Genomic DNA, 20583 nt, shown 5'->3' on the forward strand with positions numbered 1-20583 from the left:
TTAATATAATATTTTACAAGTAAAAGATTTTCATTAATGACCATAGAAGTCTCGCGATCTCGAAAAGAGTACTGTACTTTTAAAAGAGTATGGCTGATATAACGCTATCTTACTTAGAGCGAGATACGTTTATCGCCCGACAAAATTCCCTCGTGTATTAAAATTCTCTTCTGACTCTCGTGTTAGAAAATTTTAATTTCGAGATCAAGATCTCGCTTCATTAGAAAAAAATCTTTTCTGACTCAAAGTTACGACGCCGATCGGGCGTTAAAGGCATAATAAAGTTTCTTACGATTCGAGGCTCAGCTAAGAGAGTTATAAATCGGATTTCAATTTTTAAAAATCAACTAAAAAATTCTCTCTATAAAATAAAAAAAATTAAAGAGTTCTCTTTCTTTATCTTCAACTTTACATTATTCACGTGATTTTTTCAATTCGTGAGGTATTTATGATACCCCAAAGTTATAATCTCAATTGTTATTGTTCTCTTTAAAGATTTACAAATAAGATTAGTAATATTCTATACAGCTTTTAGATAAAGATAAATGCAAACGATTTTTTAAATTGTAAAATAATTTGCACTAAAAATAGTATCTATAAACAATATTAATACTTTTTTAGAGAATTTATGAGACCGGAATGTCCTGAAAAATCCACGAACAATGAAGGTTTAATAACATTTCCTCTTTTAGTAAAAATGTTCTCATCATAAAAGAAACTATGCGATACGCGTTTGATAATAATTGAAATAAACACAACATGTATTTGCTAGAGGAAATCAGGTGCATAGGAAAAATCTCGTTTTTATCGCCCATTGTCAGTGAGGATGCGTTGCCGCTACATCGACATTAAATAAAGGGCAACGCACGGCAGAACGTTAATTGCGTTTCCGGCTTGCGCGGCAAATATTCGGCGTCTCGCAAATGTACGAGCGCGCCGCGCGTCACGTCGATAACCGATCGCCGCGGTCATACGAGGAGGAAACGCGAGTAAACGCGCCATCGAGTGACAAAAAGAAATTCGTCCGCCAGTCATTGGGCCGCCGATGTTCAACGAATTACCTGAATAATTGAGACCGACCGATGTTCTCGCATTTGCGCGGCCAGTCACTCTTGGCGATGGATACCGATTGTATTTTTTTTTTTTTTTTTTTTCCTGTGAAATGCCCGACATGCGACGGACGTGCGCGTTACGCGTCCTTTTCATTATACATTTATAAGAACGATCGGAATTTTACTCTTTCTCTCTCTCTTTTTCTCGCTTTCTCTCTCTTTTTTTTTAACGCACAATTTCCAGCCGCACACCGAATCACAATGACACCTCTCTAAATGTAAAATAAATATTTCACGCCGTTGGGAATAATTCAACGGCTATAAAAGTGGATACGCGTTTGATAAAACGACGTATGAAGAATTCACAGGGGTTCGTAACAACTGCAACTGCAAATGACGCTTATATTGGCGATAACCGATCAAAAAATATCCTGAAAAACGGTATTTTCAAGCAGAAACTACCGAATGGCGACGGAATACTTTTTAAACAATCTAAGTGGACGTCTATTTTTTTGTCTGCTTAAAAAGCATCGAATAGCAAGTATATAGAGAAACATTAAAAATAAAAGCGAAATTGGCCCATCGTAGTCCCCCTCGAATCGAATGCAATCGTTCTGGTATATAAAGACCAGCAGCGAAGTGGATTAATACAAATCACCGATCTCGTGACTGTTGAAATCTACGAACTCAGTCCTCTTTTGGTAAAAGACTCGCGCGTGTTCGAGAACGGCATAAAACTCGCGTAGCGACATAAAGGGACGCAGGGTAGTTTGGCGCGACGTTGAGAAGGGGGCACGAGAGAAAGAAGAGAATGGAAAGGAGCGAAACACAACGCGAGAAAGAGGAGGAGAGAGCGGAGGAAGAGAAAGAAAAGACCACAGAGGGAGGCTGAGAGCCGAAGGAGAAGGAGGAGGAGGAGGAGGCGGGTGGAATGAAGCAGGAAGAGAAGGGGGAGAGAAAGGGAGGGCACTCGTACACGTTGAAATTGCCCGGCCATTAACGATACTATGTTATTACGCTTGTCCTTTTTTGCTCCAAGGCCTCCACTCGCGCGCGTTCAAGCCGCCGGCGGCCATCTTGGAGTATGGGATTGAGAAAGGAAAAGCGCGAGGGGGACGAGAACGCGTTTGTCGCGGTCGCGCCGCGCGTTCCCTCGTCGTCGATCAAGCCGATCCGATCGCGAGTCGATCGATTAGCGAACTCTCGCATGAGTAAATGCGCGCGAGCCGGATTTCTTTCCGGGATTCCCTCCAAGTAAACGAGGGAATTTCTCCGAGAGAGTAATAGTAGGCACGTGAGAAAAAATACGCGTGTCTTACGCGAATCGTCGCAAGTGAATCGGTTCGGTCGTCGATGTATCTGTAGGAATCGGGACTCCAAACCGCCGAAACCGGTTCGCGAATCCTGATTTATTCTCAAACGGCACGAGAGTCACGGTTCGTACCTCGGATATGCAGCAGAAATGTGACGAATAAAGTACTTTTTTTTTTTTTCTGGATTTTTTCAACACTCACGTAACAATGATGAAATTTTCATGATAATTGCCGTCAAATTGTAGACGAAATGCAGCGAGTGGCAAAATATATAATAGGGGGAAGGAAACAGAAAACCAACGATTGAGCGTTTGAGCGCTCTTTAGAGCGGCTCGTTCTTGCAACGGAAGAGGGGAGGGGGTAAAGTGGGAGAGTAGAGATCGGGCCGCATTATTAGCCGTTACCTATAATCTCCACTTGCTCGCTCCCATCGGTATCGATAGTCATTTCGTTTCGACTTTTGACCCCCGCGCCGGGGCTGTATAATCAAGCGTAAATCGTGTCCAGCTCTTTTTTACGAAAGCGTTTAAAGACAAAACGATCGCGACGTGGGTTCCGTTCCCTCATCCCTCCACCCCCATAACCGTTCGTCCTCGCTCTGGCGGGCCCCCCGCCCTACCGGATAATCGTCTCTTCTCCCCGGACTCCGTTCCACAATCTCACGTCGTTTCGCCGTATTTGCGGTGCCGATTTCCCAAGACCGCCATTCGCTGAGCATTAAATCGTTTCGGACTCCTATCCGGCACGACTCGGTCGTGACTCGCGACCCCGGTTTCGATTTTGTAGCGCGTAGCTATATCGTTGGATATCCTATGAGTTCATTCTCTGTAACATCCTCTGTAGGAAGCAAAAAGAATACTAACGTTATAGTTATACCTCTGATTGCGACGTCAGAAACGAGAAAACACATAATAAAAATTCTTGCAAGTTTTACATTTGAATAAAAATATTTTTCAATCAACATTTGCAAATGATAGATTAGACTTATAAAATATATATACCGGAAATGATCTTGTTTCAGAGAAAAATTAAATCATATCTATTTCCATTATACCTATATTATTAATTTGACAGTTTGTCATAGCTGTGAACATAACTTATTTTGCATGATTCGTTCCCAGCCCTGTGATGTACAATTTATTAATAAACAAAACAAAAAGTTTTCAGTATATTTTACTAAACGTTGTTTTATCGAAACATTTCCATATTAATATATTTTGCAAGAATTTTTATCGTGTGTTTTCTGACTCCTGACATCACAATCTGAGATAGTAGTAGCGAAGTAGGAGTCTTAATCACAAAGAAAGAACAGAGACTTAACGAATGGATTTATGTCCTGCAGTGCGCACAAGAGAGAGAAAATTGACAGAAAATTAAACGTATGCAACAACACAAATAAGAAAAAGGGCACAGAGCCAAATATGTTTTGTTTGGATGAAGATTGTTTATAATTTTTGTATTATTTAATTGAAGAATGTTTATATTTATATTGTACTTTTTTATTTATATTTAAATTTTACTTTTATACATTGAAAATGACCCGATCGGAGTCGAAACGTCTGGAAATTTTATATGTATATAGTTTGTTTTTTAAATTATACGTACGTTAAACATATTTGGCTCTGTGTCCTTTTTCTTATTTGTATTGTTTTATACATGTTGAGCCTTTTCATTACTGATTTTTAAACGTATGCGTTTGTCTGATTGAATCCGCGAATTTAACACGTATATGCGTCCACTTTCTTCGGAAGCAAAGATGTCCCGTGATTCTTACGACCATAGTAACATCGGCTTTAAGCCCGTCGTAAACCTCTTACCGCTTTATTTGAATTTCAAATTTTAGCCTTACACAACCACGCCGAAATCCACGTGGTATATGCAACTATACGGTGCGGTACCACCAAATTTTTCACGACACTATATTTACTTTGACCCTCCATGTATAATTTGTAAGAACTCTTGTCAGAGTGTTGAAGCCTTCACAATCGTGACGCGCAACGCACGACATAACAGAAACAAAACATTTAAATACAATATGTTATATACATGTATCTCATTGTATCTCCTTTCTTAAATTAAGACCGTTTATTTCTAATTGGATTAGCAGAGTGAAACAATAATATATTCATCAACGAATTTGCAAGAAAAAAAAGGACATGATATACATTTTTCCCGACTTGTGGTCATTAAAATCAAACACCGCGTGCGCGCTATTTGAAAATATATATGCATTACTTTCCGTCCCGATAAGATATTTGTCGTTTCAAGACGACGGATCTGGTTTACGAGAAAGCTCGTCGTCGTCGTCGTGCCCACGATTATTGAAACGTGCCGCCGAACTGGGCGCCGACTACGCGGCAAGAGAAGGGAAACGTGCCGCGCGCGGCTTCACAAGGTCCTTAAATTAAATCGCGCTCTCCTCACCGTTGTTTTGCGATCGGAAAAGGATTCTGGATAGTTGCCGGGTGTAGTTGAGAGCGTTCCGGTGTCGCTTGCAATCGGGGGCATAAAGTGTCTCCGCGTAAAGCAGAGTCCCGGATAGGCTCTCCGACGCCTGAGATGACCCAGGTGCGTCGCAGGAACGCGTCGGAACTCTGGAACCCCATTGCCGCCGCGATGTTGTTCGAATATTCATCTACTTTTTTCTCTTCTCTCATCTCTTAACCGCATGTCACTGGAAATATATTTTCTTTTATTTTAAATACCGATTTGCGACGGTTTAACGAGCTTTGGATGCACTGAGAATCTCTAATTGAATCACTAACAACTATTATAATATATATTTCTTGTTTTAATATAAATGAACAAATCTTTGGTTGATGCAATAAAATAATTTAGTTGAAAGCACAAAAAAGTTGGTTATTGTAACATTTTACTTGTTATCAGAAACAATATGACCTCACAATCGCGTTGATTCGCAATTTGTACATTAATTATAAATAAAAAAAGACAATAGAAATTGTAAGACAATTGTATTAAATAGACGTACGTTATATTTAATAATACTCCGATTAAAATTGGAGTTATTGAGCATTTAAATCATAATTTTTCTACAAAGAACAGCATTCGACGACAATATGACAATAGCATCTCGCGTAATACATTTATAATCTTGCAACAAAATATCGTTACAATCTTTCTACTTTCTTCTAAACATCAGCTTATCTCGAAAATTCCTCCTATTGTAGTCGAGATATATTTTATCGCTTATGAAAGATGTACCTCACGAAAAATATACATAGCCGTGCCATAAATTCTGTTTTGTAAGAAAAACGTGGATTTATTTCATAACTAAAATGAAAGCAGTATGAAATGTACATTTATTTTATTGAATTGACCAATTACAAAATTGAAATAAAATTACAAGTAATTATATAACTATTAAAAATGTCCACTTCTCGCCTTCACAAATATTTTCGAATGGTAGGACTTTAAATTCTCACAGCAAAACCTTAATGCAACGTATCTCGACGTTTACCTTCATCAAATCAATTTCCCAAGTATAGAACATAAAATAATGAAATTAGGATTACATCAAATAGAATTTTCTTCAGTTTATGAAAAATCATAACGATGTTGTTCGATACACTTGCTGATTTTGTGATGAATTTTTAACATATGTGTTTTTGACAAGTGTTTTTTTTTTATTTAATTAAAAAATCATTATGTCAAGAATTTATCATAAAATCATAGTCAAAAAATGTATCAAATCATCGTAATAATTTTTCATAAAATGACTATTTTAATATTATAATTGATAAATTCAATAAAACCTGTATACATTTCATGCTGCTCTTTATTTCACTTGTGAAATAAATCCACTCGTCTTAGCCAAGAATTTATAGACATAATCCAGTAAATACAAAATATCACATAACATTCAATATTATAATTTCTTATTCAATATTGTATCTGTTATGTATAATATATCCAGTGTATCATATTACATTTATATTGTTGAGTTAAATTAAATTCTAAAATATATTGATATAGAGTTGAAAAGTTACTTCATAATCCAATAAGCAAGAAACATAGAATATTCCAGCAATATTACAATGTTGCTAGAATGTTCCAAAATGTTATTTTGCTTATTGGAAAGTTATTTACTAGAGTTGGGAAAGTTATTTATAAGTTGTTTTTTATTGTAGAAATTGAGTATAATTTAATAAGTTCAGGTATTTTATTTTTTATATTATATTTTATCATTTGCATCAATTTTGTGTATTACCTTTTATACTCAATTTCTATAACATATAGGTATAAGACAACATATAAAAAAGCAATTTTACTTCTTGTATTCCCAACAAACAACAAAAAATGTCTAAAAAAGTTATAAAACATTTTTAGCGTCTAAAAGACGACTTAAAGACGCTTTATGTCACAATTTTAGATTTTGTGTTATATTTTTGGGTCAATTTCTATAATAAGTACATAATGTACTACGTATAAAGCGTATATAATTGTAACCTGACTTATATGAAATAACTTCTGATCTCCTGTAAAAAATGTCGCTATAAGTATTAATAAAAAATGAATATATATAATATTTATACTGAAGTAAAAATATTACTGCATATCTCTTATACGGACGCATTTAAATATAAGAACAAATAAAATTATACGCAAAGAAAACAAGAGATGCAGCCATTTAGGCCGAGATGAATAAAGATCGATTAAAATTGCAATTTACATACGTGAATATACCGGCGATTTGAAATCGACTAATTCCAATTCGAGCTAGCCGCACGAGCGCGAAAGTCATTCTAAATTAGAGAAGAGAAATAATAACGACAGGAAACGGCCAAAAGGAAAAGTCGTTCTTTTCGAACTCGCGCGGTTATCGTTGGAATGTTAAAAGGCCGAAACTCATCGTCAACTCGGATTTATTCGAATTAAAAGCTCACCAGGGCCGCACGCGATGAAACCGATCTTCGCCCGCTGCTCTTTTATCGCGAAATGTAACATGACACGATCGCCATCTGCGATTCTGTAACATAAACATTCAGTGAAACGTCGATAAAACAGCTTTACGTATTGCCTGAGTGAGGAAAAAGCGCAATTGATATTACCGATTCTCTCGTTGCGTCGTCAATTAGTTCTCTAATTTATAGATCTTGCAGCGCGACAAGCGTTGTTTAGATAAATGATTTCGTTGAGGCAATATATAAGCGCAGTATTATTTTTATAACATAAAAAATATTCGTAGCAAGTGTTTTTGTGATTTGATTCGTTAATTTCGTTTGGTCAGGTGAAATGAATGAAACTAATGAATTGCCACCGGGGACAGCGTCGCTACTCGAAGAACTCGAGAGTATGTAATCGGTCTGATTGATGTGATTGAAATACACTTTTTTTACGTGCCGGTTCTTACTATATTTCTATTACAATATTTCGCACTTTCAATATTATTATTGTAACTTGATCGTAGCTTGCCATAAACGTATTGCAGAGTGACACAAATTGTTAATTTCAATTACATTAATAATTGTAATATTATATAGTTTTAATTAATTGCAATATAACAATTATATTCTTTAACAAAATAAAACGTAACTTGTATGAACACAAAATGTGTGTAACTGATTGAATGTAACAAAGTCATAATATGTTTAAAATTTGAAGAATTTATATGTTCGTATTTCTAAACATATATCAATATGTTTCAATTATGTAACGTTTACTTCTCTCTTGTTTAGAAAAGCTTATGGTTTTATTGAGAGATGGCAGAACGTTAATTGGCTATCTTAAAAGTGTCGATCAATTTGCTAATATAGTACTTCAAAGTACTATTGAAAGAATTCATGTTGGTCAAGAGTATGGTGACATTCCGAGAGGTATTTTCATAGTAAGAGGGGAGAATGTTGTGCTTTTAGGAGAAATAGTAAGCGTTTCATAAATAGAAAGAATTTCTTATAATTCTGATAATAAATGCTAATAATCCTGCACAGTGTTCAATTAACGAATATATCCATATTACAGGATATAGAAAAGGAAAAAGTGTTGCCGTTGAAAAAGGTGACGGTGGATGAAATTTTGGATGCTCAAAGGCGCGAACAAGAATCTAAGCAGGAGCAGAAAAAGCGAATAAACAAAGCTCTGAAGGAGCGAGGTTTTGCTTACATACCAGACTTAAGTCACGACGATATGTACTGACATATAAATATACACATTTCTTTTTGTATTAAAAAAAACTTATCTAATTCATTTACATTAATTAAATATGACTATTAACATGAGATTTACAATAGCATGTTACTTCCCGATCATCTGTAATGTTTTATAAAGTCGTAGGATATCTCTGAAAAACTATCAGTCTTACATTTTAAGGACAAAAAAAAATAAATTTCAGCTAGATTTATATATTATAGTATATAACATAGATTAACCTTGAATAATCTTAAGGTAAATAATCTTAATACTCAAGTTCTCATATAACATCATAATTAAATGTTATATTATGCAAGTTGTTTCATACATAGTTTGTTTTACTTATAAATATTTTAAACTTTGTATTGCATAAATTATTTATTTAAGATACATAAAGATAATTACACTTGATATAAAAGCGTATTGTTATGTGTTGTGCAATTTGGCGATTACAAAATAAACTAGAAAAATACTTTGTTGCATTTCATAGCAATACACAGCTTTGACAAACATCTTTATCAATTTTGTCACAAAAGAAAAATGAAATTTTTTTAAATATCTTCCAACGTATGCACAGTTAATAATGATTTAATTTCCATAAATAAAATAAATAATCCAGTTATTGTTGGATAATAAATTTATATTTGAAATAAAATTATATATAGGATACTCTTCACGTAATTATGTGGAATTGTAATTTGAAAATGGAGATAGAAAAAGTGTCATAAGATAAAATTAAATAATTTTATATGCTTTACATATCAGTGTTACTTTCACATTTTTGTGTATTACAAAATGCGTTTTTTTTTTTGTTAAATTTTTTTAATAAAACTCCATATTCTTAAATGCATTAATTCTCTCTTCTACAAAAAAGTTATACCTAAAAATTATCGTGAATATCTAAAAGTATCTCTGTATATAATCAAATAAAATAACTTTCTAAACTAACAATTTATATATATATATATATAAACATAACTTTATAATAATTTTTTATTAAGTGGACAAAAAAACTGCATTAAAATTAGTGCGCTTAAAAATATGGAGCTTTACGTTAAGTACAATTACACCTTATAACAGTTTACGCACAAATGTATGAAAGTAACATAGAAATATGAAATATCTAAAATCATTTCATTTTTGTTCTTACATTTTTTTTCTATTTAAGTTACTTTAAATAAATAGCTCTCTCCAGTTATACGAAACACTCTGTATAAAGTCATACTAATAAACTGAAATTAATTGGCAATTCTCCTTAGCCTTAATATATTATACAACATACAGAGAAATCTACTTAAACTTAACGATATGCTAATACTAATAATTAAATAATTTGTATGGATAGCTTAAAATGATGTCTCTTGAAAGCTATCTTTCATTTTTGTTGGATTTAACGTCGATTCATCGCGCAGTTTATGTTTGCACTCTTCGCTTCTTGTGCTCTTGACCACACTTTCTCTCGTGGATTTTTTAGAATCATTTCGTTGTAAACTGGTCCCTCGTTTTCTTGGAGAAAGTAATTCCTCTGGTTTCTCAGTGGAATTATTCGCACTATTCGTGCTGCCAGACGCAATACCGGAAGTGTCAGATTCTGGTTGATTACCGTCCAAACAACACAATAAACTATCAGACAACGTATCATCATTCAATATATTCAAATCGGATTCCGACTGCTCAAAGTCTCCTGTCCGTGATGTAAAACTAAGATCGACAGGACTGGCGGTTAATACACTTCTCGATAACAGATATTCTCTGAACGTGCTCGTTATGGACATTGAACTTTGTTGCGTACAGGCGCAACAGTTTGCAACGGATTGTATACAGCTATGTTTCTCGAGCGTATCTAATCTGTTATTTTCTTTATTCTCGACATCTTTTGTGTAGGCTAGCGCATTGTCTGTACTGCTGTATGTTTGGGATTCCTCTAAAATAGAAGCACAATTATTTATTGTACCGACCATGTCTAGATTTGGTCCATGTAAATCGCAACTATTGCTGCCAGTGACGAGATTGCATAGATTCGAAGTTGAAACAATCATTACAGGCTTCCTGGAGCGCGGAGTCATCATAGTTTCCTATTATAAATTAAAAGATTAATGTATTTTCAGTTTTATATCATATTAATTTTAATTTAACATTTATTTTAATATATACTTCAATATTTTTAAACTGCATATATACAACATTTTTATATTATATAGAAATACATTATTTTCCATTTATGTACCTGCATGGCTTTCGTCATCTTTGTTGCGCTTTGTGTAATCGGACTCATGCTTCTATCATTGTTAGTAATAGGAGTCAAGATATAGTCGTTAGTTGCCAGGCTTCGTAATAAACTCGATGGTGTCGATGTATGAACAGCGTACACATTCCTAAATCTATTTTTGACCATCGGAGATTGTAAATTATGCGTACATGCATTTTCAGCATGCGATTCAACATTCAAAGTAGTTTCAGATGATTTTACATTCGAGATACAAGTTTTTGAAGGGAAACTTTTTACATTTGCTGTTGCAATAGATGTGAGAATAGATTCCGAATTTCGCCGCACAAATTTATTATTATCCATAGAATTATCATTACGAGTAGAATACAAGTCAGGTGGCTCACTAAGTGGTCGTGTTAATTTATTAGTGTCAAAGTGACTATCCTCATTAATCGTTACATTAATCTCTTGTAAACTTGAACTCAAACTGAGTTCGACCAAATCGAAATCCTGTTTTGTATCATGTGTGTGTTTTCCATTCAACTCATCTTTTGTATCTGCAGATTCATCGATTAATATTATTTTTTTTGCTTTACAACTTGTCAAAGTCTCATTCTTAATGCTATCTATACTATTCGTATGTTTGGCACGTAAAAGATCGTTATTAGTTGTATCACAGTTTTCCGTGCTCAGTTCGTCATTTGATTTGCTAAGAACCGCTCTTGTCGGAAGAAATGAATCTTCTAATTTCTATATACAGTACATGCAAAGAAAAATAAAATGATAAACGTGCTATTATTATACGCAAACAAATAATAAACATATAACAAAGAATATTCTGAAGGAAGATAAAGATTATAAGGAAACTAACCGTTGATAATATATTTTCTTCACTGCTTGATCTAGTAATATTGCATCCAATATTTATATCGATAAATTTCTTGTGGCCTAGGATTTTCTTTTGAAAAATATGTTTCTTGATGGAATCTCCAAGACTTTTGGTTTTGCAATTCTTTACGTGCCTAGGTGTACCCTGTCCATTTTCCTTGTTAAATTGTTTTACAAGTCGCCGCTTTTTGGCAGATTCCGGCATGGCTTGTATATGAGCGTATAGCTGAGCCAAGGCTGCCTGTGTGTCTTGCGTGGAATTAGCCTTCGCTGTTAATTTACGATCGACAAAACTGAACACAGTATGGGCTGTACTAGTTGCATCTGGTACCGACTCGTTCAGCTATAATCATAAATCTCTTCTATCATATTACATAAGGATAGGGTAGAGAATTATTTTAAATTTAAAACTTACATCAGTCTTTTTAGGACTCAGCAATTTTCTCTCTTGCTCCACCCAATATGCTCTTATATCTGTAGCCAATTTTGGTGGAATCTCAAACAATTCTATACCTTTCCTAATCATAAATGCAACTAGACACGACAGATTTTGAGAATTTATATGTAAAGCTTCAGGTGACAGTTTTCGTGGACACAATAGGTGAGGTGTAAATAGAGTGGCTAGTGTGTCACTGTTCATTTTGTTACTATGCTCGTAACTCGCTGTCTTATTCAATAAGGTAACAATAGCTTTCAACAAAATTCTGTTAGGAGGTGGCAAAAGTAGCAACAGCAATTGTAAGGAACTCAGTAGTCTTGCATCATTTGTTTTTGCATCTAAGCTGCACAATTCTGCAAATAATTTATAAGAACATAGTGAATGTGTTCTACATATCACATATAAATAAAACTACATGCTTTTTTTATTACCAGCAATCTGGCAATGTGCTGGATAATGTAAATCTGTTAAGAGTGGTTCAGACAGTTCTGCCAGAAACGTTTTTAACACAGAGGCACAATCATGTACACTAAATCTACCATCATCGAGATCTAAAAATATACCCTGAGACATAGCTGTTTTTAAATCCTGCTGCCTTGTCAATTTTCCAGTCCGTCGGAATATTCCCTCTTGTATGATATCTACAAGAGACGAAAAGAAAGCTATATTCAATTCCATTCTTGAATTTTTTATTATCTAATATATTTACTTACTTTGTTCCTTGGACAGATAATCTATCAATTGCGTCAAATGATTTATACCATCTTCACATAACATAACACCATCTGTACCTTTTTCTAAATTGACTGAAGATTTGGATTTCTTGGTAAAGCTCAGAAGACCCCACTTCTTCAATCTTGCTTTCTCAGTAACACTATCACTGCTAAAAAGGATCAATCAAAATATTATCAGTGTATGTATATCGCATAATCTTATTATACTCATATTTTATAAAAGTTTTTTTCATAATAGAGAGAATAATTTATTTACGAATAAAATTTACTCGTTTTATTAAGTTATTATTTACGATAGGTAAGCCAAATGTCGTAGTCGTTATCGATAAAACTGGCAAAATAGAAAATGAAAATTAAATCTTGTTTGTCAGTGTCAACGGTATACTAATCATGTAAGGAATACGGATTGTGCAACGGTAATTACTTACTCTTCCGTGTTAAGATCCAATTCAAAGGAAAGATGCATTTTTACAAGCGTGTGAAATTGCTCGGGATTAACTTTTCGCATTCTAAAAGCTAGCTTTCCATCCACCCCGTCGTTAAAATCTGCCATCGTTGTGTACATGGAAAAACGAGCAATTTAAACGCGCTCCTACTACATGTTGAATTTGTTGAATCCGGCAAACGGCAGTGATACCACACGTTGGCTGTGTTCCAAAATTGTTTGCCAGCGCTGGCAGCACTGTCAACACCGTTCCAAAAATCATCGTAGCACGCTGTGACAGTGGCATGGAGAGATGGGCCAATGCCGACTGATCCGTGATTGGCTCTGCCATGATGTTGTGAAACCGGATGTGAGAGAAGCGTCGTACAGTAGGCTGCGTTCCGTTTCACGCATATGCGCGCATTCCCCTATATAGTATACGTAAAGCGGGGAGCACAGACTTTTGCATAACGCATAAACCATATACATAAAGAATTTGATTGGTCCATTGATTCATGCATAAGAAAATGGGCTAATGAAATTCCTTATGCACATGCTTTATGCGTTATGCAAAAGTGTGTGTTTCTCGTTTAAGCTCACTATTATAAAATGCGCGCATATGCCTGAAACGGAACGCAGCCTAAGTAAGCTTAAAATCATCAATGGGTGCATCCAGAAGCACGACCGCTCATTGAGCGGTCGTGTTTCTGGATGCACCTAATAGGTAGATATAGAATATTGGCATATTCTATTAGATCTAAAAATATAAACCAAACAGGTACACAAGAACTTACTGAGCGCTCAATGAGCGGTCGTGCTTCTGGATGCACCCATTGAGTGCATCCAGAAGCACAACCGCTCATTGAGCGCTCAGTGAACTGTTTCATTTAATTGGTCTATATTTTAGAATCTAACGGAATGTGCCAATCAAATGTAAAAAATAAATAAATCGCTGAAATCGTTAAAATAACTTAAATCTATAAAATTAATAAAGATTTTAACGGTTTCAATGATTTATTTCCATCAGGAGTGCCGTAAAAAGACGGATATTGTTGTGTAATTTACATCTACTTCTTCAGAGGGCAGTAGTGCGCGGCAGCATTTTGCGGTGTTTTGGGGTTACAGGTTTTAGGCCGTCATGTCCTCTCTTAGGTTTCTCTCTGATATGGACATGAATGGTATATAAATAAAAATATCATTTCAGTTTTATTAGTACATTTAGGGTTTGCGCACAATGGAGGAACAGATATTAGATATTAAAATATTAACCTATCAGATACCAGTTACACCGGAATACACGATTCTGATAGGTTAATATTTTAATATCTAATATCTGTTCCTCCATTGTGCGCAGACCCTTAGTATTTTCATTAGTACATTCATTCGCATGCGCATTGCGCTTTTAAGAGTAGGAACATTTGAATAGAAATATTTATTTTTATATGATTATCGAGAACAAGAAGAACAGTGGAAAGAAAATTTTAATGTTGCAAAAATGTGTGAAATAATATATTTTTTATTTTAAATATTACAAAATGTGAAAAATATATACATGTTCGGTATATACATACATGTGTTTATACCGCAGTGGTTCATACGCTTATTTATACATTTAAGAAAATGGCAAGTCGCGATAGTTCCTTTCGTTTTCCAATGTTTGTCAGCGTTTCTGTAATCTTTTAAACTTCATGAAACATTTTTATCCTAATATAACACAAAGATATTGTCTTTGACCTAGTTTCCACCGAAACCCTCAATTCGGTTCCACTACGGTATAGATCGTGTATTTTTCCATTGGAAGTAGAATTGAAGTGAATTAATGTTAAAGTTTCATCGTATGACCAAATATCACGCTTATTATCCATTTTTGAACGGCTTATACTTTTAACGAATAATGGAAAGGTTGGCGATATTTACTTTTAATCTATTTCAGTCGTTTCCACCGACTAAAATTTAATGTCAATTCGCTGTCACTCTGGTAGAAGTTGTGGATCGAAGTGGAAGTGAAATGAGCAGAGTCAAACGTATTTCCATCGAGTTAAATTTGGTTCTACGCCGCATTAGGTGCAAATTAATGCTTTAGTGGAAACTAGACCTTTGTTAGACTATGGGTCGAGTTGCCACTACGAATACTTTGAAGAGTTTCTTGATTGGTCAATTTGTGAAATTCTTTCTTTTGATTGGTCAATCAAACGCTTCAAAGCATTCGTGATGGCAACTCGACCGCATCCTATGTATATGATTTTCCTCTTTTGACGTATCAAACATGTGATTATGTACTTCGGGGCTGCGTTCGGAAACATCACCCGAGTACACCCGTGTATCGTCTTATCCTTGTTGTTCACCCATGTTAAACGAGGATAAGATGATACACTGAAGCACTCGGGTGATGTTTCCGAACACAGCCCTGGAAACAAATTTTTCGTGGCTAAAGCGGGGAGCACAGACTTTTGCATAACGCATAAAGCATGTGCATAAGGAATTTCATTGGCCCATTTTCTTATGCATGAGTCAATGGACCAATCAAATGCATTTGCTGCGATGTGATTATCCTGGTGTGTCCATAGGCAACTCATGAGGTGCGGTCGAGTTGCCACTACAAATGCTTTGAAGCGTTTCTTGATTGGTCAATTTGTAAAATTCTTTCTTTTGATTGGTCAATCAAACGCTTCAAAGCATTCGTAGTGGCAACTCGACCGCAGCCATGGATAGCTCTTCGAACCATCTTTTCACTCAAACTGCAAATCGTTATAACATCGGAAGAAGGAAATATAAGGCCATTTGATTTTTGAAGAATTAACTTAAGCTTATTGTCGTTGGAGTTGCCATTGCAGAGAATAGAGCAACAAGATATGCAATGAATTCTTTTAAACACCATTCGCACGATGTAACCTGCAACTGACGCAACTGCATTTTCGGCAAATTAGGATAACTTAAAATAATTTGAAGGCATTTCCAATGTTAACTCCATCGATTCTTCGTCTTGTTTTTCATTAATATTTAGCAGAGCGTTCAAATTATATAAACATTTGGTTTCTTTGTTGATAGAGGTATTGGTAGAGTTGTAAGCAAAAGTTTCATCATCAACGGCATAAGCACATGTTAAGGTATCGCATTGCGCTACGGTGTCTCGATACTGAGTAATAGAATTCCGAGTCGCAAAGAGGATTGTAGTTTGCTCCATAGCAGTCACATTGCCATTTGAAGCCTTTACTTAGTGCCTCACTAGCAGATGTTTTTAAACCGAAGACATGTGGCGAGGTGTAGGATTAATACACCATCTTCCTCTAGCTCGGATTGCATTAAAAAATAACTCGAGATGATCTTGTAACATTTTATACTTAAGAAAGTACTTTAAGTGGGTTTTGTGACTTCCCATTAATTCATCAAATATACGAACCATGCTTTCGCAGGATAAAATGACACCAATAAAACCAGTTTTCTTTGAACTGACAACTATAGGAGTCCTGTTCTTAATTATCCGAAGTGACAAGATATATTGAACCATTTCGTGTAGAAATGGTCTCCAACTGCTGTCATTGTTTGTTGATAGTGGAGCCTTAAAACCGCGACCTTGCGGATTTCTAGAGTTCATAATGTCGAACCATTGATCAATTTTTCGAATGAAGTTAGTAGTCGGTGCGCTTTCTTCGAAACCAACCACTCCGATGTCACGGCAAAAGTCTATAGCATCGGTGACGCTGGAGCTAAGTGTTTAAGCAACGAGATTTACCTTCTCATTGGTGATTTCTTCCACTCCATGTATGCTTTTCTTAATTTATTGCCCGCCCGCAGTCCTTCGGTTTGTTGGACTTTGTGTAACTTTTCTATAAATTCCCATAAAATTAAATTACTATCTATTATTACTTTTAAATTATACCATGCATTTCTCACAAGTTTCAAAACATGACAAGGATCTAATACACAATGCATTTGAACTGTGGGATCGCAAGGATGTGGAAAACTTGATTAGAAGGAATCCATTCCCAGATTAGCTCCCAAAAGCTTAGCCATATTAACAAAAGCATATGCTCGAGGAGAATAAAAGTGCAATGTTAAAGCGAAAGCACGCAAGGTAGCAGAATATTTTTTAGTAACTCTCTTCGTGCCAGCATTATTTACTTGAATGTACCTTTCATAAAGGTGTAGAGGAGCTTCACCAAATACTTGCTCCAGATGGTTTAAGAGTTCCGGTCTAGCGATCTTTTCTTCCTTCATAGACTCCAACAAATTTTGTAACTGCGATACTTTTATCGTTGATCGATGCAATTTCTTTACTGTATTACGTTTTCGTTGTGTCATCCTAATTGCCTTGGCTTTCGAAAAATCTAACTTTCGTCGCAAGCTTTGTAAAGTGCTTACATAACAGTGATCATTTTGTATTGTTCTGATTGGAGTACTTGATTCTTGCGACAATTGTTCATGATGAAGCGAAGAATTATCGCAAATGTCACTTTCATTGCAGGATTTCAGCTTAAATAATAGTTTTTCCATAAAAGCCATTTTTTCCTCTAACTTCTGGATTTTATCTTTTAATGATGAACATTCGGTGCATACATTCTAAAATGGAAATACATCGTCATAACTCCGATAGTTACAAGAAATAATAAAATCACGAAATAAATATATAAAAAATTGACAATAATTAAAATTATACAATATTATTAATCAGACAAATTATAAACAAATCACATTTTGAAATTTAAATCTGCCATTCTTAATTTTCAATTTTTTCCCTTTAATTGTTGTTTGTTATCAGGGTACAAAGAGCATTCGGGAACCAAATTTAATATTAATTAAATAAATAGAAAATGTATTTTTTTTAATGAAATCCATTAACTAATTATTGAAACGATTTTTCAGTAAATTTGATTTTCGAGTTATTTGTAATGCTGACCGAACATTTGTTCGAATATATTGAAATATTAAATTAATAAATAAATAACCATACTTGCAGAAAAACTACAAAACCATGAAATGGCTTTACCTTGTTTAAATCTTCGAGGAACGATTCTTGTGTGTTTTTGATAAACGGTTCCTCGATCGTATCTTCATTTAGCATCAATGCCTCAACTTCTTGAAGCATTGGTTCCTCGAACTCAGTTTTTTTTAGCATCAGTTCCTCGACTGTACTCTTTTTTATCATTGGCTCCTCTATTCTTGTTTCTTTAATCACCGGTTCTTCAAGTACCGAATCTTGAATATACGAGATATTCTAGAAAGAGCAAACTAATATTAACAAGTATGAATGATGTTACATACAATGCAAAGTAAACTTTTTTTATACAATTATATTATTAATAAAATAATTAATAATAATTGATAAGTGCTTCGTATTTTTTTTAAATTTAATTTTCAATTTTAAAATATAAAAATATACAACATTCAATACAATTACTTCGTAATAATGCAAATTATTATTTCATTATAATTAATTGTATTAAAAATTGTAAATTTTTGTAGTATTTTAAAATTTATAAATATAATATTTTAGGAAATTTGCATCATGGAGTAAAATGTCTATAATGTAAAAAAATTCTCTAATGTGTATGTTTTTTATTCTACATATATTCAACTTATTTCTCTGTTTTCTTCATTGCATTCTGTGTATACTTTACTTTATACATTACTTTTGTATATTCCAGTTCATCAATGTCCACTTTTGGAAGAATGTAGCGCAATCGAAGTACAGGTGTTGTAGAGCTTAATTTTTTAGACAGTTTTTTCTTTAGAGGATTAGGATCACACTGTAATACATACAAATACTGCTTTAACATTTTGCAAGTTGTGTGAAAATGGTTTTAAAACTGAGACTAACATTTACACTACCGTGTACCTGTCTGTCTCACGAATTAGATTTCGAGTTACTTTTTTCTCAATAAAACCAAAGTTTTATGTGCCTACAGTCTACTCATGTTACAATAGGTATTTTAAGCTTTAAGCCATAAGAAATTGATCAATTACGGTCGAATCTGAGAAGAATAAGCGACTATAATTCGTCCATTTCTTATGGATTAAAATTCTATTGTAGATCTGGGATTACCCTATTGTCATTTTACATAACTTACCGAAAAGACTGAAGGACAAGCTGAAGCTTTTAATATATGGCTGCTTACTGTAGTAACATAATCACTTTTAAGGAAATGGTTTGAACACAAAACAGATTGTTTATTCTGTTTGAATCCTTCACGTTCACAGTTATGTTTTTCCAAATACGCATAAATTTGATCAATCCACGATTGAGATAGATTTTGGTCTCTTAATGGAAATCTAGATGGACGTGAACGGTATAAACAAAAATGTCATTCCAATTTTTTTTATTAGTACATTCAATAAAATAACTTTAATAACACTTCATATTCTACATCGTTAATACATATGCAGGAATTGATATTTATTAAAAAATTCTTACCTATGAAATGAAAGGCCCTTTTTACTTCTCTGCTTACACCCAGGCACACAGCATTTCATGTTGATGCTTTGTATAGACACGCGATTTTATAATCCTTCAAAAATAACCTCACACACACAATAATCTTGTTGATATTTGCACACAGAACATACATAAAGAATTTGCGTCTTAAGGGTGTGGTCAAAGTCTCGCTACAAATGCTTTGAAGCATTTGATGGATCAATCAGAGGATAGAATTTTACAAATTAATCAATTTTAAAAAACGCTTTAAAGCATTTATAGCATTGCATTGACCGTACCCTGCCGTACATACCCTTGCTAAACAACTCTCGTAAGTGCGCATGAGCATCTGAAAGCTTCTGATTCGCTCAAGCATCTGACCCAGCCAAAATGGCGGCTGATCAAAAACGGCCACGATTTTCTATGCTTCAGAACGGAGATGCCCATTCCAGTGTATAGCGGAGAGCACAGACTTTTGCATAACGCATAAAGCATGTGCATAAGGAATTTTATTGGTCCATTTTCTTATGCATGAGTCAATGGACCAATCAAATTCTTTATGTATATGGTTTATGCGTTATGCAAAAGTCTGTGCTCCTCGCTTATATATAGTTCAGTGCTTTATACGTTATGCAAAAGTGTATGCTGCGGCCATAGAGCCCCAACACACACTTTTGCATAACGCATAAAGCATGTGCATAAGGAATTTCATTGGCCCATTTTCTTATGCATGAGTCAATGGACCAATCACACTCTTTATGTATATGGTTTATGCGTTATGCATAAGGAATTTCATTGGTCCATTTTCTTATGCATGAGTCAATGGACCAATCAAATTCTTTATGTATATGGTTTATGCGTTATGCAAAAGTCTGTGCTCCCCGCTTTATTATAGGATCTCTATGGTTGTGGTCTAGGTATATAGAAATCTGTGATCAGAACAGACCAAAAGTGAAATCGCACCG

The 20583-nt window shown here is 34.5% G+C and overlaps 3 protein-coding genes across 3 annotated transcripts; 1 reads left to right on the top strand and 2 right to left on the bottom strand.

Moving 5' to 3' along the window:
- The first annotated feature begins 7517 nt into the window (after positions 1-7517).
- Positions 7518-8623, top strand: LSm1 (U6 snRNA-associated Sm-like protein LSm1). The gene is made up of 3 exons (XM_018536895.1): positions 7518-7676; positions 8062-8246; positions 8345-8623. The coding sequence occupies exons 1-3, from the start codon at positions 7619-7621 to the stop codon at positions 8516-8518; spliced, it is 417 nt and encodes a 138-aa protein (XP_018392397.1). The 5' UTR covers positions 7518-7618; the 3' UTR covers positions 8519-8623.
- Positions 8624-9858: 1235 nt separating this feature from the next.
- LOC108771572 (Rho GTPase activating protein at 54D) lies at positions 9859-13369 on the bottom strand. The gene is made up of 7 exons (XM_018536893.1): positions 13211-13369; positions 12762-12931; positions 12480-12689; positions 12025-12401; positions 11593-11952; positions 10740-11471; positions 9859-10587 (listed from the first exon to the last, which is right to left on the bottom strand). The coding sequence occupies exons 1-7, from the start codon at positions 13345-13347 to the stop codon at positions 9859-9861; spliced, it is 2715 nt and encodes a 904-aa protein (XP_018392395.1). The 5' UTR covers positions 13348-13369.
- A 2819-nt stretch (positions 13370-16188) lies between these two features.
- Positions 16189-19834, bottom strand: LOC108771573 (THAP domain-containing protein 1-like). The gene is made up of 6 exons (XM_018536894.1): positions 19619-19834; positions 19275-19476; positions 18837-18953; positions 18194-18421; positions 17339-17766; positions 16189-17033 (listed from the first exon to the last, which is right to left on the bottom strand). Exons 1-6 carry the CDS (start codon positions 19675-19677, stop codon positions 16985-16987), a joined length of 1083 nt encoding a protein of 360 aa, XP_018392396.1. The 5' UTR covers positions 19678-19834; the 3' UTR covers positions 16189-16984.
- Positions 19835-20583: the final 749 nt, after the last annotated feature.

The sequence above is a fragment of the Cyphomyrmex costatus genome, unplaced genomic scaffold, assembly GCF_001594065.2.
Source record: "Cyphomyrmex costatus isolate MS0001 unplaced genomic scaffold, Ccosl1.0 scaffold161, whole genome shotgun sequence".
In the NCBI taxonomy this organism is placed as follows: Eukaryota; Metazoa; Arthropoda; class Insecta; order Hymenoptera; family Formicidae; genus Cyphomyrmex; species Cyphomyrmex costatus.